At 51.6% G+C, this 25,094-nt stretch overlaps 1 protein-coding gene across 1 annotated transcript in view; it reads right to left on the bottom strand.

Annotated features, from left to right (window-relative positions):
• The window catches only part of PCNX2 (pecanex 2), a 204,245-nt gene that overhangs the window by 125,553 nt on the left and 53,598 nt on the right, over positions 1 to 25,094 (bottom strand). Inside the window, exons 13-15 of the mRNA XM_028531220.2 lie at positions 20,050 to 20,221; positions 14,388 to 14,498; positions 14,005 to 14,096 (exon numbers count right to left, since the gene is read on the bottom strand). Coding sequence (XP_028387021.1) covers positions 14,005 to 14,096; positions 14,388 to 14,498; positions 20,050 to 20,221 — 375 coding nt within the window. The remainder of the gene's footprint in view (positions 1 to 14,004; positions 14,097 to 14,387; positions 14,499 to 20,049; positions 20,222 to 25,094) is intronic.

The raw sequence follows: 25,094 nt of genomic DNA, 5'->3' as shown, positions 1-25,094 counted from the left end.
AGGGCTTCTCTCCTTTCATTTCCCACTTGGCTAGTAAAAAAAGAAAAAAAGAAAGAGAGTGAGAGAGAGAAAGAAACCCGCTAAGTTCTATTTCCTTCCACTGATTCCTCTGTGCTTGCCTACGCTGAGTATTTAATTCATAATTTCTTGCAGGCCATAAAAATGCAAATGCTGGAAAAAATCACTATGAGAAGAACTTAGTAACCTTGACCTTGGAAATGACTGTCACTGCATGACACAGAGAAAAGGTCAAGGCAACGGGCGTTGGTAGAGGTTGATTCCAAGCTTGTCACCTCCTGGAATGAATGATCTGTGGAAGGCGCTTGGTTTCTCGGGGACTCAGCTACCTCTCCAATAAAAAGATGACAATGACACCTTTTGTGAAGAGCTGTGTTAATGACTTAATGAGATTTGAAACAGCCTTGCACACTGCAAAGTAGTATATCAATGTTAGTTTTTACTAATTGGAAAAGAAAGAGTATGATGGATAGTCTTCACATGCAACAAACTGAAGGCACTAAATTTATTTAATTGTTTACCTACTTTTATTCACCTAATACCCCTTCCCTAATTCTCCTCGAATTTACTCTCTGTGTAATTAAATCCCTTCAATGCAAATACAAGTGACAGCTAATCTCATTAGTATTGAGAGACCCTCCCTCCCTCTAGGAGGAGGGCAGACTGGTAGAACGGGGGGAGGGAGGTAAAAACATCAAGTCATCAAGTGGAGTTCGAGTGAGCGATTTTGGCCCTTCCTCCGGCCCCCCATCACTAATCTCTAGCTGTGATTACAGCTGTGATTACAGCTGTGATTCGCATCTGCCTGAGTGACTACTTGATTGACATCTGATCCTCCATGGGGACAGCCCCACAGACAGCAGGAACTCCTATTACCCCAGTGGCTTCTGAACACCTTAAGGAGCTCCGCCCCACAAGGCACTTAATCAATATGTACAGAAGGAACGCCCCAGCTCTGCGTGACCGTTCCTTCCTCTGTAGGGCACACAGGCCAGGGGGAAGGGCACGGATCCCTGTATTTAAATGTCCACGAGGGCACAGAAGGGTGGTCTTCCCCAGGGCAGAGCAGCAGTGGGAAGCATGGCTCTGGCTACGACTTCGGTCCCAACTCAGCTGAGTATTTGCACGAAGATACTGGACAAGCTAGCAAGCCTGAGTTTCCTTATCTAACATAATTTAAAAGTCACACCCCGCAGGGTTGTTGTATTACATGAAATGCTGTGTGTTCAATTCTTAGTGGGATCGCCAGTGTCAAATGATCAATGCGTGTCTGCTGTACTACATGCTTTACTGAGACGCTGCCTCGGCGCATTCAGGCTGCTGTAATGAAACATCACATAAGGAGCAGAAGGTCACCGCTCACAGTTCTAGAGGATGGGATGTCCAAGGTCCACGTGCCGGCAGATTCGGAGTCTGGTGAGACGCCGGGTTCCGGTTCATCGATGGCTGTCCTGTTCCTGTGTCCTCATGTAGTGGAAGGGAAAGGAACACGAATCCCAACCACGAAAGCCCCATCCTCATTCCTTGAGCACCTCCCAAAGGCCTCACCTCCTGATACCACCCTCTTTGCAGTCAGGGTGCTAACGTATGAACTGGGGGGAAGGGTGGGGGGACCCAAGCATTCAGTCCCTAGCAGACACATCGGGGGACTGAGGATTGCAGTGAAATGCCATTTTCTGAAAAAAAAAAAAAAAAAAAAAAAAAGAGAACCAACTTTAAGAACGCTCCTTCTCCTGAAGGCAGAGGAAGAACAACGATTTTCCTAGGTCCCGTGTATTCTTCTGTTCATGCAGCATGGACGGGAAACAGGGAAACGGGAAATCTTTACAAGTTGCGACTCTGACCTTGTCCAGAAGTGTCATCATTACCCCACAAGCCACACGAACTGAACTGACTGATCTCATTAGGGGTAATCCTCATTTATTATTTTAAGTCATTACATTCCTCTGGTGCGTGTCCTCTGTTAGTGGAAGTCTGTAGTCATTCTTCCACACATGTGATTTCTTTTAAGCGGAACCAATAGCTTCAGGATAAATTCTTAGACTCGACTGAATGGCAGCGTGGCCACAAAGGCAGGGCAGGAGGCATAAATGTTTCCCTCAACAATGCGAAAGCAGCGTGATTACAGAATGACATACTGATTCCCGAAGAAGAAGGCTGGGCTGATGGGCGGCGCGGCTCATGTCCCAGGTGCTGGTCTGCACGCCTTCCCACTCGCCCAGCCTCCGACCTCCGCGGCGTAACTGTCTCAGAAATAACCTGGGCCGACCTGAGTGTTGACAGATGGTGGAAAGGCGAACATTTCCTAGGCTGATTACCGGAAACACCCGCAAGCTCCAAGTTTCTAACCTTGTTTATTTTTCCAACGGATGCAGTTTTTACTTTATTTTCTATTTTTTCATGTAGAAAATAGGAGGCAATGTCTCCAGGAAGCGGGGCAAGGAAACACTTCTTGGATATCACTGTGAGTTATTCTTCCACATACTGAAGTGCCCGAATTTGCAAAACCAGGTTATTTTCACGAAAGATTACTCTGGATTTGAAAGAACTCTCACGGCTGAGCTCGCCCAGCCCCTTCGGAGTACTGATCGAGGGAGGAGACAGGAAGAGAGGAGGAGGCCCCACCCAAGAGGGTGAGACCAGGGCCAAGGCCTCAGTCCACACTCCGTGCACCCGAAGGCCCTCGAGGTTCGTGCAGCGAACTGTGTGAGACGTGCAGCCATCTCGCCCCTCTCCACGCAGCAGGAGTTGGCGCGTTTCAAATAACCCCTGCAAATGAGAAGTTTCCGGCTGAACGGGCTGTTCCATTCACCCATGCATCTCCCGTTCTGCAGTACGTGACACCTGTTCATGTAGCTGCCCGTTTCGGTGTTTGCTGTAACACGTGGTAGAGCGACAGCCCGGAGAAGACTCGATCTGGGAACGGCATGAGGGTTAGCTTCACGGAGGACCAAGTAAGGGGAGGGGTGGCAAAAGTGGCGAGAAATGGATGAGGGACAGCATGCTCCAAGTCAGTGAACCTGCTCTCATGCCTGGGCCTGGTTATGCTGCAGGATGGCAATGGCTGTGTGCGACCTGAGTGACGCAGCTCTTACAGAGATACGAACGGTACAGGAATAGGTGAAAGAGTGGAGAATAAGCTTGAAAAAATACACTGACGGAAAACGCCCTGTGTGGTTTATCATCCCATAATTTCTGCCCTGGGAAGTGAGTACTTTAGATGCCATCAACGCTGAAGATCAAACAAAAGAAAATACGCTGCAACATCAGGGATGGAATCTGAGTGGGATTTAAGGAAGGACTTCCCGACATTGAGGATTCACACTCATCTGAGGTCAGATGCATCCAGATGGGATCCCTTTTGATGCACTTAGTTGACTGATTAGGGACCTTAATTGCATCAGCAAAACCCCTTCTTCTTCACCAGATAGTGGAGCCTAATCACAGGAGTGACATCCCATCACACTCAGGGGTGCCGCCCACACTGCAGGGGCGGATTACGGAGGGTGGGCACACCAGGGGCAGGAGCCTTGGCGGGACTTTAGAATTCTGCTGCCATAGTGTTTAATGAGAACCCTTGAGCCAGACACTCTGCACACACCCAATGTAGTTTCACTTACTTCAGACAACATTCATAGGAGTTGGCATTACTGACCATTGCACGACGGTAAAAACAACGTGCTTCGGCCACCTGCCCTAAGACAAATAACCATCTGCGCTTTGCACTGGCCCCCGGAACACAAAAATACTCTATTTTTATATATAAAAGCTATATTTTTATGTAAAAAGGGCAAATGAGGAAACCCTGGGGAGGTTATTTTAAATTGAAGCTCCATACACCTGGAAGGTATCTTATATGCCTGTGAATTTTCTTGACTACAAAATGTATTTACACTTCGAGTGTTGATGTAAGAGGGGGCCCCCAAAAGAAGGGTTTGTAATGGGGTCCAGAACTCAGGGTGTCCAGGAAATATTAAAAATATGGGAGGTCCTCACCCCCACAAGTCTGAGCTGGGGGATGGGACACATGGAGCAGGGCCACTGAGTTGTTTTGCATAGCAACACTTTTACAGATAACCTCTAGAGTGGTCATTTAACATATCTATAACCTTTAACTGGTTTCACAGATATGTTAAACAGCTGTGGCCATGCTTTGAGCCAGGGAGAAGGGAATGACTTCCATCCAGGATGTAACTGGGAGGCAACTCCCCCTGGTTACAGGGACTGTGTTAGAGCTTGGAGATGATTGGCTCTGTGCCATGGGGCCACGCCTGCCCAGACTTACTATGGCAGCCCAGAAAAGCTGGAAAATACAGGAGTGCGGGCAAGTATAGCTGATTATGGGAGGAGTTGGAAGTGGGGCTGCAGAGGAAGATTAGCACGGAAATTTAAACTTGGTGCTAAGGACAAGAATCACTACGTGGCTTTAGCAGAGAATCACCCTGTGGCTTCAGCAGAGAACTGCCATGCAGCTTTGGCAGAGAATCGCCACTCGGCTTTGGCAGGGGAGAACCCCTTGGCTTTGGGTCTCCCTTTGCCACGCAGCTTAGGAAGCTGAAAGCAAGATGTAGCAGCCATGCAGAGCTCTTTTTGTAGCAGTTCAGAAGAAAGAAGGAGAGACGCTGCAGGAAGGAAAGGGGTGAGAGGACTCTTGCTGGTGGGCCACGAGGAGGTGCCATATGGTTTTGGATTAAGAACTGGAGATCCCAGTGACATGGCTGATGATGCCGGAAACCGAGGCAGGCCTGCCAGCCGAGCACAGATTACTGGGAAGAACCGGGGGCTGCCTGAGCCACTGACCTCTATTTCTTTCCCTGAGATACAGTACCCTAGACTGGGCAAAGGGGGGAAGGAAGGACTGTGTGTGTTTGTGGGTGTTTTAAGGGACTTTGGGATTTTGATGAAGACATTAAGTCATTACTCTTAAGTCTGTATAACTTGAATAAATAATCCCTTTCCTTTTCACTAATCCTTAACATGAAGAGCTTTAATTCTCTAGTGAAGGGAAAGGGGAACCTAGTACTGGGGGACCCTAGGAGAAGGGGGGGCCAATTCAGTAACATTGTGGGACCCCCTGGTGGCCAGTCAGGGAAAATCATGGGAGACCACATGCACAATAGCTTTAAAGTAATACAACTACTTGTACATGTGCAGAAAAAACCCACCAAAACTAGCCAGGAAGGATCCACCCTACAAAAATAGAGTCCCTCCAGCCCACGAGGTCAGTCTCTGCTTGGAGCTGGCCTGCTCCCGTGTTCTCTGCTATAACCTCTGGGTGTTCAGTTCAGTTCTTTGTCCCGATCACGAAGAACGTGGTTACCCGTGCCCACCTGCGACACTGAGGGAAGGTGACACAGAAGAAAGACTGAAAAGACACAAGATCTGGGATCTGGGATGTGTGACGTTGAGTAAGCCACTCAGTCTCTCTGGCCCCTCGCTTCCTCATTTTCAAAAATAAAATGAAGACACTGGGCTGGAGGACACCTAAGGGCCATCGCAATACTAAAGCTGTCCTTGAGGACTAAGTCTGTCTTACCCCTGCAATTAGATTTTAAGTCCTGAATGCAGGGGAAATGCTATTATTTGAGCCGCAACCCTGCGGTGTCTAGAAGAACATGAGCAAAACTCTCCCACAAGCAGTTGTTAATGAAGCTTGGGAAACAGTAAATCATCATAATAACGTGCCCCCACCTCTGGATCCGCCTGCCATCAATAAAATAGAATCTCTTTGTAAGGGATGATAAAACATAGAAATCATGGACATACAGAAAGCCCAGCTAATTAACTACCGAGACATTTCTCCTGGGAGCAAATATTCTGGTTGTTTCTATACATCACTGTCAAATATATATGTCAGTAAGAAAGTCTATTTAGATGTTACATGTTACCATCTTGGATGAGTCAAACAGAACATGAAGAGAAATCAAATGTTGCCCCAATTAATATTCCAGAGAGCAAAATTAACTCCCCCATCCCTCCATCTGTCTCTATCAAGCGAGAATAATAAAAATAAAGGGCAGACATGGATATCAAGACTCACAGAGAAATATATCTCTGGCAAGACGGCTGACATGCTGAAATTGTTCACAAGGGCCCATCAATCCATCGCGGTGCAGAGATAAAAGGGAAAAATCAATTCCAGCGATGCAAAGAGTAAGCAGAGGAGGCACAAGAGAAGCGGACTCACAGCTCCAGGTAAGTGTGTTAGGTCGAAGACAGTGAGCATTCATGTTTTCCTAAGGACCCCCTTGCGAATCTGCTCACCTTGTTCATTCAATTCACAGCATTGAGTAGGCGCCGCCTTTGAGAGTGGAGAATCCATCTGTGACCACCAGGAACCTCGGGACTTACAAATGAGGAGGAAGAAATGCAAGTGGCTCGATTTCTACCAAAAGGCACTTCAAAATATAGACAGAACGTTAAGAATCTGTAGCAACAGACCATATTATTTCTTCCAAGTGGTGCTTGCTCTGTGCTGAGCAAGGGAAGTCAATACGTCTCCGGGATGCAATAAACCTTTCCGAGGACCTCACTTCCACCTGGTAAAAAGCATGTTTCATCACTTAAGTAAACCCCAGAGCCTCTGAGTGTTCATTCCCATCAGAGTTAGCAACGTGCTCTCAAAACGATATCCACTCACTCTGAGCCAAGAGATACTTCCACCTACAGCATGCCATGAACAGAAAGGAAATGAAATAAACAAGCCTCAATCCAGGATCAAAACCAGGTTCTGTCTTTTGGGCCAGCTCTGATCAGTTGGTCCTGGCTGCCTGGAATACTGTTTGGGCACCTGAGGCCCTGCTGACCTCAGTGGGAAAAAATTCGATGATCAATTAGCAATGTCTGGTCTGAGGAGGGAGCTGGACTGCGGGAGGCAAGGAAATGAAAGATACCTGTCCCATCACGAGGTAAAAAGCCCAAATGCTGTGTCTTCTTGAATACCAGGTTCTTCAAGGGTTTCCACCCGCTCCCTCATCCCCTCCCCAAGGATTTTGTAAGAAAGAGTCCTTTCACAATCCCGGGAGCGTACATTACTTTTGATAATACTTGAACTGGTAATAATGAGCCTTTGACACTTGCCAAATGAAATGGATTTTTCAGAGCCTACAAACAACTGTGCCTGTGGGGATCAATCTAAGAAGTCCCCAGAGCTGTTCCTTGGTGGAGCGGCCCTGAGGATGGGAAGACGTTCCGTCTAGATTCAACCATGGCTCCATTGTCCGTGAATTCCTTTTCACCATCAGATGACTGTTACCTGCTGGAGCGCGTGAGGCGTGAGACCGGGGTTCACACAAGCCCAGCATTTAGAGCAGGCAGATGTGATTTCGCAGAGAGCGAGCACGCAGCACACAGCTCACGGGATCAGAAAGGGGAGTTTTGGTCTGACCACCCACGGATTGACTTGGGAGGTCAGCCGGTGGAACTTGTTTTTTTAAATCCTCGCCCAAAGGTATGTTTATTGATTTTAGAAAGAGAGGAAGGGAGAGAGAAACATCGATATAAGAGGAAAACATCAATCACTTGCCTCCCATGTGCACCCCGACCGGGGATCGAACCCACAACCCAGGCATGTGCCCTAACCGGGATCAAACCTGAAACATTTTGGTGCTCAGGATGATACTGCAACCAACTGGGCCACCGGGCCAGGGCAGTTGGTGGAACTTTCTACGGTCTCTGTTTCCATCATCACTCAACCCCTGAAAGCTGATGACTCCTTTTTCTAAAAGTTTCTGTCTTGCAAACATGCCCACTGGATCAAAAACAAACTTTTTGAGCTTTGCATTTGAAATTGTCCATAATTTGGTGAGTCCTGCAGATGACCAGTCTTCTGTCGCATTGACCATTTCTGTAGGTTCATTTCCTGACCACCCCCGTCACCTGCCATGCCGTGCGACCCTAACTCTGGGGAAGATGTCTCACATGCTCGACTGCATTTCCTTCGGCAAAGCACTCAGCCCGACGACAAACGTGTGAAGGCTGGGCGGGAAACCACCTTCTCCGACTGATGTTCTCTTCCTGACTGCCCCAGCAATCACCATCTTCGAGAAATGTTAAACTCCCGAGGAGAACGGACTTTTTCTCCATCTGTATCTCTCTAGTATCTGACAGAGTCATTTCTAAACAAATAAATACGTGCTGACTCCCAGCAAATGTGACCTTGTCAGCTTCTCAGTCAGTTACAGAAACCTTGCACCAACCAAAGAAAATCGTATTTAGCCCTGGCTGGCGTGGCTCAGTGGATTGAGTGACAGCCTGAGAACCAAAGGGTTGCCAGTTTGATTCCCAGTCAGGGCACATGCCTGGGTTGCAGGCCAGGTCCCCAGTAGGGGGCACTTGAGAGGCAACCACATATTGATGTTTCCCTCCCTCTGTTTCTCCCTCTCTTTCTCCCTCCCTTCCCCTCTCTAAAAACAAACAAATACATACATTAAAAAAAAGAAAATCATATTTATATCAGATGTTGTTTGCAAGTTGGCGATACAAAGAAAGGGAAGGAGAGGGAGGGGGAAGCCCTGGTCAAAATGGAATAAAGAGTGCAGGAAACCAGCTCCCTGCACCCCACTCAGTGCCCAATAAACACTCCAAGAGAGGAAAGCCCAGTGTGGAGTGGGAGCCAGCGAGGGCACTTCTGCAGGAGCCGCAGGCTCTGAGGACTCTGCGTCTCATCTCATGGACGAGCCCAGAAGAAGGCTCCAAGGTGTGACGCACGACCCTGTTCCCACTCCCCGCTGGAGACAGCGGGTAACGGAGGTAGTGCACAATAGCAGGGGAAGATCTTGCCAGTGAAGCCCTGCAGCCTGCACCCAGATCAGAGGCAGGAGGAGGCCTGGTGTCCCGGTTGGCCCCGGGCTGGCGGACAGTGCACGGGACAGGCCCATCTGCTGACCGGCAGTCCTGGGCGCCCCCGCTGTTTGGAGGCCACGGGTTTTCTGTGGGCAGCTCAGGGCACCGGTGAGATGCCGGAGCGGAGAGGGGAGAGAGGAACAGAGAGAGAGAAGGAGAGAGAAGGACGGAGAGGGAGGGAGAGCGAGGGAGAGCGAGCCCAAGTGCCTCTTCCTCTTGTAAGAGCACTAACCCTATCACGAGGCCCCACCCTCAGGACCTCATCTAAAACTATTATCTCCCAAGGCCTCATCCCCAAGTAGTACTACACTGGGGGTTAGGCGTCAACATACGAATTTGTGGGGACACGTGTCAGTCCACAGCAGCTCCTGAGAAGTCAGGTGTAACTGATCTTTGCTTCTCTACAGTTAAGGTGTTTCCTCCATCACCCCACCCCAGTTGCTTCAATATTTTTTACTGTTGACTTTTGGCAGATTAAATATGACATCCATGGGTATAGTTGGTTGGCATTTATCCTGCTTGATGTTCCCTGGGTTTTCGGACCTGTGGCTTGGTGTCTGACGTCAATTAGGAGAAATTCTCAGTCATTGTTGCTCCTAATGGGTGTCTGTTTGTTCTTTCCGTCCCTCTGACACTGCTGTTACATGCACTACACCATTGGGAGCTGTCCTGCGGGTCTTGGATGTTCTTTTTCTCTCAATCTTTTTTTTTTCTGTTTGCTTTTCCACTTTGGAAGTTGTTATTGACATATCCTTCAGCTCAGAATTCTTTCCTCAGCTAAGCCCAGCCCACTAACGGGCGCATCACTGGCATGCTGCATTGCTGTCTCGGTGTCTTTCATCTCCAGCACTTCCTCTTGGTTCTTCCCTACAGTTGTCTCTCTGCTCACATTGTACACCGTTCATCTGTTCCCGTGTGCTGTCTCCGTCATCCGTCAGAGCCTCAGCACACCGTCACCACCGTTTCAGTTAGCGGTCTGGCAGGTCCCCCGTTCCTGCCGCTTCCCAGTCAGGTTCTGACGCCTGCTCTGGCTTTCCAAGCTGTGTTTTCTGCCTTGTCAAATGGCTTGCGACTTTCTTTTCTTGACAGCCAGGGGGGCCTTCAGCACAGGGGTGTTCCGGTGTGAGGGGAGAAGTCCTCCCTCCGGTGCTGATCGGTCCGCAGGCCCCTAGCGAGCCCGTGACGGTCACAGCGCTCTGAGTGCCCTGCCAAGGGTGCGGAACGACTACAAGGCGCCAGGCTGGCCTACAGTTAGTTGGGTGTCTCCCTTCCTCCAGCTCAGAAAACCATCCCAGTAGGTTAGGTTCTGGAAGAATTTTGTGGGCGGGCCTGGTAAAGGACAGCGCCCTTCACTGTGGTGGTTTCCACGTGGGTCCTCTTCCCCTCCACCACCTGAAGGGGCTTCCCTCTGACTCTCACTGTGAGAGTGGGGTGAGCTCTCAGGGGGCAATGCTCATGGAAGTGAGGGCCCCCCCTGAGGACTGGGTCCCCCCGAGTTACTCCCTCCCAGCCTTGACCCCCACCACCACCTCGAGCCTCCAGCGATTTGTGAGTGACAGTCCAGGCTTTCGTGCCCAGCCTGGTCCCTGCAGAGGTGGCTGCTGCTGGGAGGCGTGGTCCTCTGCATCCACCCACGGGTCCCTCTGGCTCGGGGGCCGCTCTCGGTGCTGCTTCCTCACTTCTCTGAAGTAAGGAGGGTTGTTGATTTCTCAGTGTGCTCAGCTATTTGCTTCTTATTAGGCAAGAGTGACGACTTCCAGAGTCCTTACATACTAGACCGGAAGCCAGAAGCCAGAACTTGAATTTTGACAAAATTTCCAAGACAATTCAATGAGGAAGGTTAGTCTTCCCAACAGTTGTGCCACTGAATCCCTTAGTCTACCTCGTAGCACGCACAAAAATCAACTCAACGTGCATCACAGATCTACTCTAAGAGCTACAACTATAAAACTTTAGGAAAAAAAATATTTGCGATCTTTCACTAGGTAAATGGTTTTTAAATAGGACATAAAATATGCAAACCATAAAATAAAAGCTTGATCATTTAGACTTTGTTATATTTAAAAACTTCTGTTCTTAAAGAAATAAGGCTGCCCTGGCCAGGGTGGCTCCGTTGGCTGGAGCCTCATCCCACACACCAAAGGGCTGAGGACCTGTTCCCAGTCGGGGCACACGCCTGGGCTGCAGCTTTGGTCCCCAGTGAGGGCACGTACGAGAGGCAAACGGGTCGGTGTTTCCCTCTCACACCAATGTTCCCCCGCTCTCTCCCTCCCTTCCCCTCTCTCTAAAACCAATGAGCATGTCCTTGGATGAGGATAAAAAAAAATAAATTAAAAATTACTGTTAATGAACTGGAAAGACAAGCCAAAGACTGGAAAATTGTGGGAGCAATACACATCTTGTAAGGAACTTGTATCCAGAACGTGTAAAAATGTCTTAGGTCTCCACAATAAGAACAAACAATGCAATTTTCAAATGGGCAATGTTTTAAACTATTTTTCACCAATGAAGATGCACAAATGGCAAGCGAGCTGTTCAACAATAATCACTATTACAGAAATGCAAATGAAAACCACAGTTAGATACTAGTACATGCCAGAAGGGCTCCCGTTTTACAAACCGACAATATTATGCTCGAAAGGACTGGGAACACCTGGGAATCCCAAAGGTTGTGAGGGGCAAGGAACATGGCGCAAACCCTTCAGACAAGTTGGGCAGTTACTTACAAAGTTAATACGGATTCGCCGTCTCACCCAACAAACCCACTCCTGGTTATTTACTCAGGATATAGGAAGGCACAGACCCACCCTGAACCCTATACACACACGTTTACAGAGCATTAGTCACAGATGTCAAGGCCTGGAAAGGACTGCAGAAATGCCACTCAGCCACCAAGAAGTCACAAAGCACCGACTGCAGCAACGGCATGGCTGGACATCAGGAGCATCACGCTGAGCGAAGGAAGTCAGGCTCGGAAAGCTGGAGGCTGCCTGACTCCATCAACATGACGGTCTGGGAAAGCCAACTGTGGTGACAGAAAGCAGATGGGTGGCTGCAGGACCCAGGGCGGGGGGACGGAACTGAGTGCACAGCAGCAGGAAGAGGAGCTCGAGGTGGCAGAAGTGTCCTCTATCACAACCACGATGGCGCCTACCTGACCGTGTACAGCCTCCAGCGCTCAGGAGCGCACTTGCGTAAACTCAACGGTCAGAGGTTGTAAGCACGGAAATCGGATGAGCACTGGCTGCAGACAGGGCTGGGGGAGGGGGATGACCGAGAAGGGATGCCAGGGGACCTCTGAGCTGGTGCAAATAAATGTTCTATGACTCGGAGGTGGAGTCGATTCCATGTCTGGATACACTTACCAAAACTTACCAAACCCCGTGTACCAAACAGATGAATTCTGCAGTAAAGCCAACTTTTTGAAACAAAATGAATGGAAAATAAATCCATAAACAAACAAGCACACACTGCAACACAACAGCACAATACACAAAAGGTCCTGCAAGGAAAAGCTTGTGACCCCCAAATTTTAAAGGCGGCATTTGACCAAAAGGTTATAAATAGAGGGGGGTCCTCAGAGGGCAAGGACTCAGGACGTGCCAGTCCAAGTCCTCTCCCTGAGTGAGACACCCAGGGTCCTGTGACCGAACAGGGAATGTGTTTCAAGATAGGGAACTCCAGATGCTCGTTTTAATTGTGCCACTGTTCCACATGACGAGACGGTACAATCGTGGTAACAAACCGAGCACCACCTCTGTGCGCTGGAACAAGGAGCCTTCCTCCCCTCATTGTCCTCAGTCTGAAAGAAAACGTCTCCTCGAAAGGGGGTGAGGGGCAAGGAAGGGGACCTGCCTTCGATGACCGTGGACAACTCCGAGTGCCGGGAGACGGCAGTGCTGAATGCCGTGTCTCCGTGAACGGGAGTACTCTGTCGTGCCTTTGCCATCTCTGGCGTTGACAAGCTTAGCAAGGCCGCAAGTTAGTGTTTTTCAAAAGTTTGTTAAGAAATGCCATGTGATGCACCGTATATTAGAAACCCTTTGGGACACCTATTATTTTTAGTTACCCTTTTGCATTTCATTTTTATTTTATCCAGGAGGTACCTGTGGCTTAAAACACTGAGTTGCAGGGCGTCCACAATCTCAAGAAAGCTGCATAATTTAACTGATTGGCCTTTTCAGGGATCAGAGAGGGCCCCGACGACCCCATGTGAGCTGCTATTCCGTGATGCTGCAGCTGGCTCTCTGGCTTCCCCCCGTGAGTACCCAGCAGTGGCCCTCTGCCTGTGCCCCCGCCAACCCCTGCCGACCCCCGCTTCCCGCCGGCAACGACTGACAGCTGCTTCTCTTCGCCCCCCACCTCCAGGTGTTTGGGTAGCACATCTGTCTTGTTATTTCTGTACTCATTTCCATTTCAGGTATTATTTACTTACTTTCTAATATAAAGAATGAGACTAAGACCTCCGCACACGCACTCACACACACACACACACACACACACACGCACACTGCACCTCCCCCCTTCTTCCGTTATTTGTCAAACTATTACTCAGACCCTTACAAACACAGAGCGTGATTGACAGCTCAGCTGTGCAGGTAAATGAGTTATGTTTCTGTTCTGATGGAACTGTTTGTTTCCCTACGGCGAATTCTCATCTCGTTTTTCACCTCGCCTTCCCTAGCTGACGGCAAGGCTCCGGCTTCCCCATCTGGATAAGCCTACGGCCCGCCCACTCGCTGGATTCTAAGGTGGCACTGCTGCCAGAGCCTCGTCATCTCTCTGTCCCTCCACAGAGCTTTGTGCAACTTGGCCCTGGACTTCTGAGTGGTGTTTCAGAAGCAGGTGAAGGGAAGCCCAGAGTCCCGTTGACCACCACGAACAGCAGAAGCCTTCCCAGGTTCCTTAGCTGACCGTGCCAGAGAGACACCTGTAAGGGGAGGTGTCAGGCCAAGTGGCCTTTGTGCACTGGGGCAAATCAGGTGTGTCTTCTAACCCCTCTGAGCCTCCCCAGCGGGCCCTGCTACTCCTGACGTGCCCCAACTCCACTTCCCTTACAGCTGGAGGAAACCCCTGTTACCCTGGAACATCTGCTGATGCGACGCACTCAAGGAGCAAGGCCAGGGCCGTCCTCACACCCACCTTCACGGCGCTGAAGCAGAGCACGTGCAGCATGGCGGCGACGGCGGCGCTCCGGGCCACGCTGGCGACGGCCGAGGTCATCCCCGTGACGGCTGCAACACAGACACCAACAACAGCCCCTTTGGAGCTGGCAGTCCTCGCTCGGGACCAGCCAGCGTGGTCAGGGGTTGAGAGAAGGTCGTGGCATTTTCCTTCAGATGGGGGAGCCTGCCGAGGGGCCAAGGCTGAGTCTGCGGGCAGCCACCGGGCTCTGGGTGACTGTCGGGACGAGAAGGAGACTGACCGTTTCACTCAAAAACAAAGAAAACCTAACCGCCCCGGCTCTCATTGGGGCCCGAGGCTACTGGGCCCTCGTCTGAAGAAGTGAAGGAAGCGGGACTTACCAGAACCTCCGAAAAACAGCATGTCAATCTGTTCCAGAAGATAAATGCAGAAGGTGTCGATCTGCGGGAAGAGCCCAAGCAGGGAAATGGCAGGGAAGCAATACAAAAATACTGCAAAGGAACAGAGGGAAGGGACGGTGAGTGTGCGGGAGCCGTGCCGAGGTCCCCACTGCGCCCCCACACTGCCCAGCCCACCCAGCCCCACCAGAGAAGCCGGAGGGGGCTCTGGAGGCCGAGTCAGGGAGCCGCTCGGTGGCAGGGGCCCCAGGAAAGGACACCGACCGGCCCGGGACTGAGCAGAGGCCTCTGAGTGCCGAGAGGGCAGACTGGCCTCTGGTGTGAAGAGGGGACATGAACCGGAGGTGGACCAAGGCGGGAGAGCATGGGCTGGGGAAATGACAGGAACAAGTAAACCCCAAGGATGGCAGAGAGGGGAGCTCTTCCTGCAGGGGAGGGGGTGCAACAATGGGAGCGGGGGAGGGGGCCCTCGCTCTGTGCATCGCCCCTCTGGCACGCCAGCTGCTGAGTCCTAAACACTCTAAAGGTCGCCTGCAGACTCAGGGTGCATCACGACGACTCCAGGCTGCCACAGGGGGGCCGAGAGACGGCGAGTAACTCACACACTGACAGTGGGACCCCGAGGGGCCTGCTTCCCCGGTGAGCCAGTCACCGGGGAGGCGAAGGTGGCCGTAGCACGCAATCGGATAAAACATCCACTCGCTGTATCATTCAAAGCCTCACTGAGCTGAGATGAGGAAGTAAAATGCAACAGAGCTGCCTTTTACGGCAACTTCCCTACCATTCTTTCCTTCTGAATTCTGTTTACAGAGGGTTTCACAGAATTACATGGAAACTGGCCTCAGTAATGCAATAATCCTTCTGTCTTCCTTGCCGTCTCAGTGTACCGTGTAGAATGCCAATGAAGTTTGACACCGGTGATCCTTAATACAACTGGGGAAACTTTATTGGAAACCCAGTATGTCCAAACGCTGGAGCCCTGTCCCGACTCCACACATAAACCACAGCCAGCAGTGGGAGCAGGGAGGCGGGGAGGGAGAGGGGTGGTTTCAGCTATTGCTGAAAAATCAGAGATGCAAACTTTCCACAGCGGAATTGTGGAAACGAGAGATTTACGTCTGGTTCTCTTGCTGACAGCGGGTGGGAAGTAAGCACAGGGCAAATCCCTCCACAATAAGCACCCAGGAACGGTTCCAGCTCCGTGTGAGAGTGACGCGTGAGGGAATGGATGTTGCTGTGACACAGGGGCCTTCGCTTGGGACTGGGGTCATGCTCTGTCAGACATGGTGACTGCACTGTGATGTTTTCTGCCTCAAGACTTGAGCGGCAGTCACGTGCCTCGCACTGAACTGTTGGTCAAGAAAAGACGCATCGAGCCAGGGCGTGGGGCGAGCGAGTGGCGGTTGTCCGTGCAGAGCGGGGTGAGGCAGGTGTGCAGTTGTTCATATGGAAAGTGACGCACTGATTATGAATAATAACATAAGGATGAACTGTGTTCCGGTTACTCACAACTGTAAACCTGCTTTTGCCCCACGCTGTGCACTGTAAAACCTACAGTGTCTGTGAATAATGCACTTCTCGATCAAAGGAGGCCGTGAGATACAAATACTGATCTGCCAGACATAACCGTATAAAACACAATTTCTTTTTTCAGTTTTTGGGAGTGGACCCAAGAGACATGAAAGGAAAGATATAAGAAATAAAATTTTAATTATACAGCATGATAGTTGTGAACATCAAAATTTTAATCCGTATCATCTCAAGGTAATTGATGAGTTTTTCTTCTCGTGACTGTGGGCCCGGGAACCCAGCAAGGAAGACAGGGCACCACGCCAACTCCCTCCTTCCCGGCCAGGAGCGGGGCAGAAGGCTGTGCAAGGAGGAGATTCACCCATTCTCCTTCCCAAGTGCTGTGCTGCGTGTGTTACAAAGACCACACTGAGATCCCAGAACTACAGGAAGAAGTACGGGCGCGATATAGTGTTCAAGGCAGTGCAGTACTGGACACTGTTCAGCATATCATGGGTGGAGGACGTTCTCTGTAAGAAATATGCCAGGCAATGGGACCGAAAGCAGGGAGGGATTCTTCGATGAGGATGGCGGGAGGAAAATGACGGGGTGAGAGGCACCGGGAGGCCCCAACGGAGGGGGTCCTGGCTGTGCATTTAGAACCGGAACCTGAAGAAAGCGCGGGGGGAGGGGTGGCCGCCGGACTCCGGGGGTCAGAGCGCTGGGTGTTAGAGGAGGGACCCCCAGTCGGGAACATCCAGGCCAGAGGCAGAACTGGGGAGGGGGGGCCTGGACCGCATCTGTCGGGCTGCGGTTCACGTGTGGGAAAGCGGGCCTTCCCAGCACAACTGGAAAATGACACTGGAAATTGCTCACATGATTTCGTTCTCTTTTCCCAAAGAAAAAAATAAAAAAGACCCTGGGGTTGCTGGCAATTCTCCCTGCGACCAAAGACTTTTCTTCTCCGCATACGGCTGAGAGGCTCTGTAACTGTCCCTTATGTCTCCCCTACTTCTCATTTTCCCTAGTAATCAGCAAAAATGCAGCAACTTCTGGTATGGGTCCGTTTATTTTCCAGAAAAATGGATACATGGAAATACCGTAACTTCCTCGTTGCTTTTGCTGAATGTGAATAATAACAATATGCGTTACTGCACTCGCAGCTCTGGGGTGAGAGCATGCAGAATTAAAGCAACATGGCAGTGAAAGCCAAGCCCACGGAGCTGATGTGAATGCACACACCGCGTGTCTCTGATGTGGCCCAGCTGCATGTGGACCATCTGCTGGCACCAACGCTGAGCCCAGAAAGCAAGCCTTTTCACACGACACGGGCGTGGGAGGTCTCAGCGTGCGGAGCGGCGCACCCTCCCAGTAACGGTTTCCGAACCTGCACTTATCTCCGAGGACTGCGTTACTGAAGCTGCATTAACTGTGGGCGGGAGGCTGGGGTCCCAGGGCCGAACATAAAACAGGAAACTCTCAGATACAGGAAGGAGCCCAAAGGCTGTGTGACAAAGGACCCTCCAGGGCACCGCACCGGTGACAGCTGATGGCTGTCCCACCTTCCCGTGTCAGGGAAGTTGTTGCCTCCCCGGGCGACCCCTGACGCTGGCTGGATAGCCTGAGACCAAACCAGTTTACGGTGTTTCCTACAGCGAGCTGTGACCCACCTGCTGTTGGCTGGGACCAGTGTAACCATCTGCAGTCACCCCAAGTATCTCTAGCACACAAGCACTTCTGCCCTTGGGTGGACACCCCAGATCCTTTGTCTCCTTTGTCCCCTTTGTCCCATGGGGCCTCAGGGCACACGAGAGCTTTGCCCCTCCCTTTGAAATATGATACTCAGAAGACCTCTTGGTTTCGCTGTCCAGAGCGTAGCTACAAAGCCATCTCATTCCTCCCAGGCTTTTGCTGAAGTCAGGCAAATGGAAAGAGGTCTAATCTCAGCCCAGAGGCCCCGGTCTCCGAGGCAGCAGAGCAAACAGGCGCTGACAACGAAGGTCTTTCACCGCACCCAGGAAGGAAATGTAGAGGATTTTCCTTACGGTGAAGGAGAAGGGCACGGGGTGGTTCTAACATACACGAGGGACCAGGAGAGAAAAGGAAATCATGGAAGAATGCTCCCCTCAGTATTCCCATCTCCTTCACTCGCTGGGAAGGGGCCTCGTCCCTGCACTTTCTTCCTGTGCCAATCCCTGCCCCGCGTTCCTCGCTCGCTGTCCCTGCGTGTCCTCCTCGCTCTGCTGTTCCGTCTAACCTGGCATCCCATCCCGTCTTGCAGACACTCCTGTCCTTAGTTACCCGTCACGCCTTGGTGGTCCTCACTCCCTGCCTGCCCCTCGTCCTCCGCCGTCTCCCCGCCTCAGGCAGGCTGCCAGTGCTGAGCAGATGCCGAGGGCAGCATGGGAGACAGAGGATCATGAACCCGCAGGGAAGGAAGGGTGTGAGGTGGAGACCGGCAGCTCTGTGCACTTGAACTCCAACCCCTTCACTGTGGCTGAGCTCAGCAGCAAGGGTTGGGGGGGTGCGTGCGGGCAGTGAACCAACTTGGGAGAAGGTAAAAGTGATCTGAAGTCCTTCCTGGTGTGTGTGCATCTGTCTGTCTGTCTGTTCCAACCAACAGAACTTCAACCCCTACCCTAACCCTAACCCTAAGAATCCTCAGTTGGGGCACGAAGAGGAGGCTACTGATTGATGTTTCTCTCTCCCTGCTTTCTTCTCCCTCTGAAATAAAAAACTATATATCCTTGGGTGAGGATTAAATAAATGAAACGTAAAAACAGTGAAAAGTATCAGTCCAGGTACAAGGAAATACTCTTTGCCAGGAAGGGGTCACTGCCTGGGAATCTAATCTCAGGGGCAGTTCCTGTGCTTTCCAACACTTTTTTTCCTGTGAGATCTCAGAGATTCTCTGAAACCTGGCGCCTAACCCTCTGGCACTGAGAACTGCTCTGCTCCTTACCTGACGTGATAGCGAGGTGCTGAGGATGCAGACAGAGGTGGGGTTGGGTGGGCTGGGTGGGAGGGGGTAAATATTTTGCCACCACCACAGCAAGAACGGGGAGCCGGTACTTGGGAAGGAGAGGTGGAGGGTGGAGTGTGCAGTACCATTTTCCCGGAGCAGGGACTCAAAGAGAACTTACACCACATCCGGGCCCTCCCATCCTGTGGGGGGAGGGTATGCAGGGAGCTGCCATAGGGGTTGGGAAAGATGGACACGGGCCCTACAGCTCCCCAAGTCTCCTCTGGGTGAGATGTCCAGCGGGCAGGCACCAGGTGCAGGGCCAGTCTCTGCGGGAGCTGCCCTGTGTCTGCTCCTTCGGTCTGTGTGATTTCTGTCAGCATGTGTGTGACCCTCGGCTGGGGCACGAACAGGGGCTTTCTGGCTGTCATTGGAAGACCCCAGAGCTGCAGGCCGACAGTGAGCGGCCTCTTTGCAAACCAGCGACAAGGACAGCTGAGCCCTGGTGCCAGGCACTATCCCATGTGTTCAAATGTACTAACGCACCTACAACTTGCACTGCCCCCTGCAGTGGGTGCTGTTTTCGTCCCCTCGTGACAGCTGCATTTTGCTCCAGGTCACGCAGCCAGTTTAGCGGCAGGGCTGGAGCGCAGCCAGCCCGCCCCTCTGGCTCGAGGCCGGGCTCCAACTGTTCCCGTGTACGGGGCCCTCATGTGAACGGAGCACTCCCCATCCAACTCGGCCTTGTGGCCAGCCAAGCGAAGCAGTGGAAGGCTGGGTGCCCAGCCTGTCCAGGAGTCCACCTGGACTGAGAACATGCCCACTCAGGTGTTATTGAGTGTCCGTCCCGTATGGGTGGGGCCCTGGCTGCCACCCAGAGGCACCCCGCCCTGGGGAGCCCCGCTGATGCCCCTCAGCAGCTGGTTTTCAGAGGTCACGGCGCTGGGACTTCCTGCTCAGGGATGTCAAAGCCCTTTAGGATAATCCCGGACTCCATGCCCTGTGGCTCCGGTGCCCAGACCATCTCCCGACGCTGGGCAAGCCCAGAGGGAAATGAGCGTCTCTCTGACAACACCCAAGCAGGGCAGTCTCTCCAGTCGGGGATTCAGAGGACAGTGTGAGGACAGAGCCCCTCTCCCCTCGCTCTCACCCAGGTGCCCCGGAGGAACTCACCTATCAGGAGGTCCCTGGCCGACTGCAGGGACCCCGCGGAGAAGAGCTGCAGGCCGTACACAGCGCGCGTGGCGGGGCGCCGGGCTGCGGCCCCCGCATCCAGAAGCAGAATAAGGCCGCACAGCACACAGAAGTAGACTGGCCTGCTGTATGTAATGATTTGGTTGTGCCCCTAGAAAACAAACACAGTCTCCGAATGGCACCTTTTTTTTTTTTTTTTTGGTTAATGACAAAATCCTCTTAGCCAATATTTCATACCATATAAAACAGCTTATAGCATAAATCTCATTCTCTCCCCTCCCCTACTATAATTCACACACACGAAATACCAGGAAAAGAAAAGAAACTGGTGCTTATTTTGTCAAATAAGAATGAGAATATCAAACTCTCAGACTCAACAAATTTACCTGAAATTTTCATTACCATCTTTGGGTACGATCTGGATCTAGTTCAATGCTTCCCCCGCGGCGAAGCTTCCACCTGCGTTGTTCATTTCACGCACAAAACTAATTTAAACCGTTATTTGCTCCACATGGTCTAAATCGAGCTTCACCGTTAGTAACAAATAGAATTACACCCCGGCTGGTGTGGCTCAGGGGATTGAGCTCAAACCTGCGAACCAAAGGATGGCCGGTTCGATTCCCAGTCAGGGCACATGCTTTGGATTTTGGGCCAGGTCCCCAGTAGGGGGTATGCATGAGAGGCAACCACACATTGATGTTTCTCTCCTCCTCTTTCTCCTTCCCTTTCCTTGTTTCTAAGAATAAATATGTAAATAAATCTTTTTTTAAATTCTTTTTTTCGATTTTATTTATTTATTTTTAGAGAGGGAAGGGAGGGAGGGAGAGAGAGAGACAGAGAGAGAGAGAGACAGAGAGAGAAACATCGATGTGCGGTTGCCTCTCATGCACACCCCCTACTGGGGACCTGGCCCAAAACCCAGGCATGTGCCCTGACTGGGAATCGAACCTGTGATGCTTTGGTTCACAGCCTGCGCTCAAGCCACTGAGCTACGCCAACCAGGTCTCATAAATAAATCTTGAAAAAAAGAAACAATTGTTAAGTTGCGAGCTTCCTTTTCCTCATGGCTTTCAAAGCAAGACTACACGGGTGCCAGTTAGGACCGCAGAGGTCGCAGGAAATGTCCTTGAGTGCCGAGGTGGAATAACACCATTTTAAAAACTGGCTATTTATATACTTTCCTCTGAGGAGGCCCCAAAACGTAACACCTCTTATCTTAGTCCTCAAAATATTGTCAGAAGTAGAAACAGTTTTTCTTCTTGGAAGGACAGAAAAGTGAGGAAGGTGGAGGGAGTAGCCGAAGCTCACCCGTGCACGGCGGAAGGATACAGACGACGGTGTGGTGAAGGCCAGAGGGGAGGGGGCAGGGACAGAGTGCAGGTGGGCACGGGGGTGGGAGGGGGGTGGGCACAGGGGTGGGGGGGGTGGAAAGCAGGACGTCTATAATAGTGTCCACAATAAAGTTACAACACAGATGCAATGTCAGCTTCCGGGGGGGCGGGAGCCAATGAGGAACTTCCATCTCACGAATTGTTGCATAGTACACAAGATTAAAAAATATATATATATGTGAGTCTGGGGGAGAATGTCGTTTGCATCCAGGAACTACTTTGGGCATAAAAAAGTAGAGATGAAGTGATCGGGTTTCAGATGCGAGTTTTCAGTCACCGCCTTGAACACATTTAGAAAGGCAATTTAAACCGCCATCGCCTCTGTAATAGAAACAGCCCCGTCCGAGGACCGTCTTTGCACAGGAAGGAAACAGGCCGCCCGTGGGGGCTGGCGATGCTCGGCCCGACTCCGGGCTCCATCTTCAAGGAATATCCACACTCTTGTGAAATTTCCTCCTGGATCCAACTAGGCCATAGGTTAATGGGTATGGGAATACTTTCTCTGCGTTAAAAAAAAATGGAAACTAAAGCCCAAGTGAAATGTTAATGCATTTCTTATCAAGCGAGTAGCAGAGTAAGTGGGCTGGTCCAGAGAGCCACTCAGAAGACAAACGCACAAGCACGTGAGACCCTTCTTCAAATAGATGCAGTTTCAAAAGCATACAACTGAAGAGCTGCCCCCTGCTTGTCCCGATTCTTCCTTCACTAAAAGGTTAAAGATGGGGCAGTCTTTTTGGCTTCGGACAAGTTTTAGACCTGGATCTGCCAAGCTACACTATTTATTGGGTGTGAGAACTCTCTCCTCGCACTTGTAATTCAGGAGACAAAACCCAAGGCTCCCCGAGAAAAACCTGCCCTCGCCACACTCACGCCCCCTCTCCCTTCCCGCACACACGCAGGGTCCCCGGACAATTCTGAGAGTATCGCCCATGCACGCATGTGAGTCTCCTTTATCCGCCTGGGCCCCTACGGACGCCTGCGAATGACATTCCCCTGCTCTCCAGCTCTCTCCTTCGCAGGCGAAGCAATCAGCCAAAGCCCCCAGGACCGGTTTATTTTTCAATAGAAAAATTCCACTCGCTCCTCTTGGTGAAGTCTGATCATAATCTTTTTTAAAAAAACCCCACCTGAGGATGTTTATTGGTTTTAGAGAGAAAGGAAGGAAAGGACAGAGAAGGACAGACACAGAGGAGACAGAGAGAAACGTCGATTGGCTGCCTCCTGTATGGGCCCCAACCAGGGATCGAACCCACAACCTAGGTATGTGCCCTGACCGGGAATCGAAGCCACAGCATTTTGGTGTACCGGACGATGTTCCAACCAACTAGGCGACCAATCACAATCTTTTAAAACTTACCTATTTCCCATCTGTTTTTAACCTTAAAGGACACTGGGGAGCACCACCGACTGCAGCTGAGGGGACCTCGCCAGGCGACATGAACAATGTCACAGTCCAGGCTCAGGGAGGTGAGAGAATCTATGTGAACCTCCCGGGACCCCCTGTGGAGAGCAGTGGGGGGGGGGGGGGGGCCTGTGGCTGAGGGACCAGGCCCTTCTCATCACGAGACAGTGGGCTGGTCAAATGCTTCAAGTTTGTTAAGAAAAACCCATAAATAAAAGGTTTTTATTATTGGGAGGCCGGGTGCCTGCAGTGCAGCCGGGCCTCAGAGTCAACTGCTGGGCGCTGTCCATGCCCAGCCACACCTCCCCACCCGTGTCAGGCGGCCTCCCCCCTTTCTCAGTGCACAGGGCACCCAAGAGCTGCCTGATACCCAGCGAGTGTGCACACGTTTCGGCCAGCCTGTCACGGGTCTGGCTGTTTGGGACCGGGCTGGGATATGAAACAGCTCACACAGCCTTGCCCGAGTTCTGCCTTCTTCAAATGGATTCGCACGCCTAATCCTCAATACACGTTAAGAACAACATACTGTTGTTCTCTTTTTGTCAAGAGTAAACTGAGGCACGAGGGTGAAGAAGTCTGCCCACAAACAGAAGGCATGGGAAGGCGGTGACCGAGGTTCTGCCGTTAACAGTAGACATGCAGCACGTGAACATTAACAGGCTCCCTGGGACGGCTCACGCTTTGAAGAATGTTTTTTTTTAAGATTTTTTTATTTTTATTTATTTTTAGAGATGGAGGGGAGGGAGATAGAGACAGAAAGAGAGAGAAACATCAATGTGCAGTTGCTGGGGGTCATGGCCTGCAACCCAGGCATGTGCCCTGACTGGGAATCGAACCTGCGACACTTTGGTTCACAGCCCGCGCTCAATCCACTGAGCTATGCCAGCTAGGGCAAGAATGCTTTTTTTGAGCCAAGCAAATGCACGACTAAACAGGTAAGTACAGTCTGACTTTTCAGACCCACTAAAACTAGGTCGATCGCCTTATTTCCAGCACAGAGGGCTGAGAAAGTATTTTACATCACTTGTGCTCATTCTTCCGACACACACCACCTTCCTCGGGGGGGTCAAGGCCAACACCAGCAGTGGGAAGTCACGCACACGGCATCCGCCCTCCGTGCGATGTGATGAGAAGGCCCCTGACCCGGCATCTTCCTCCCCGGGACCCACAACCCCAGTCTGATCACACCGTCGTCAGGAAAGTCCCAGCAGAGGGACCGTCTCCAGAATCCCTGCCCGGTACTCTTCACAACTGTCAAGGTCACCAAAAACCAGGAAACGGCCAAGTCGAGCCCAAGGAGGTCATGTGGTGTCCTGGGTGGGATCCCCGAACAGAACAGCATGAGGTAAAACTAAGGAAATCGGAGTGAAATAGGCCTTCACTCAACAACCACGACCATGTGGGCTCAGGGGCTGTGGCAAACGGAGCGCACTGGTGTGACAGGCCGCCAAGGGGGGTGGGGGGGGCTGGGCTCGGGTACCCGGGAACCCTCTGTCCTGTCTCCCTGCCGCTCTGCAAACATGAAGCCATTCCAGAATGAAACGTCTGCTCACAAAGTCTATTCCCAGTGATTTTTGCGTGACCTGAGGTGCTGGCAGGTGTACCGCAGCCACAGTCCCACAGAGGGGAAACGGATAACCAAGCAGAGCGAAGGAGGGAAGGATGGGACACGCCGGAGGACGTGGTGTATTCCGGGACCCTTGAGGGGCACAGCACACAGTGTCCAAGCCGCTTTTCCAGGTCCCCCCGAGGTCGTTACTGTTAGCCACGTCTCGTTCGGACTGCTTGCATCCTGTCTTGTTATTTCCTCTTTCAGAGGTGAAAGCCCTGACAGCCAGGGAAGGAACCTGCCCAAGATCCCGGAGCTGGTGCGAGGCAGGATTCTAGTCCTGACACCTGTGCGCTTACCCTAACAACCCCGCCCGCCGTGTTTATCCATGGGCTCCACGCTGGCCTCCGCTGGCACCGCCTGGGGTGTTAGTGCAGATTCCCAGGTGCCGCCCCAGCACACACACAGACTCTTGAGGTCCTGTGCACGCTCGGGGCACGCCCCCACTCCGGCTCCCTGCCGGGCATCCCAGGTCTCTGCTGCCTCGCAGACATCCCCCTGCACCTTGCTTTTGGGGTCTTGCTCGGTGGTTGCTGCTGGTTCGACCTGTGTGTGAACCCACGTGAACCAAGCACAGCCTCCTGACCCCGGACTGCTCGTCCGTCTCGGACCCCCGGGTTGC

The sequence above is a fragment of the Phyllostomus discolor genome, chromosome 15 (genome assembly GCF_004126475.2).
Source record: "Phyllostomus discolor isolate MPI-MPIP mPhyDis1 chromosome 15, mPhyDis1.pri.v3, whole genome shotgun sequence".
Taxonomy (NCBI): domain Eukaryota; kingdom Metazoa; phylum Chordata; class Mammalia; order Chiroptera; family Phyllostomidae; genus Phyllostomus; species Phyllostomus discolor.
The sequence above is the reverse complement of the archived record's forward strand: the minus strand, read 5'-3'. Positions and strand labels throughout refer to the sequence as shown.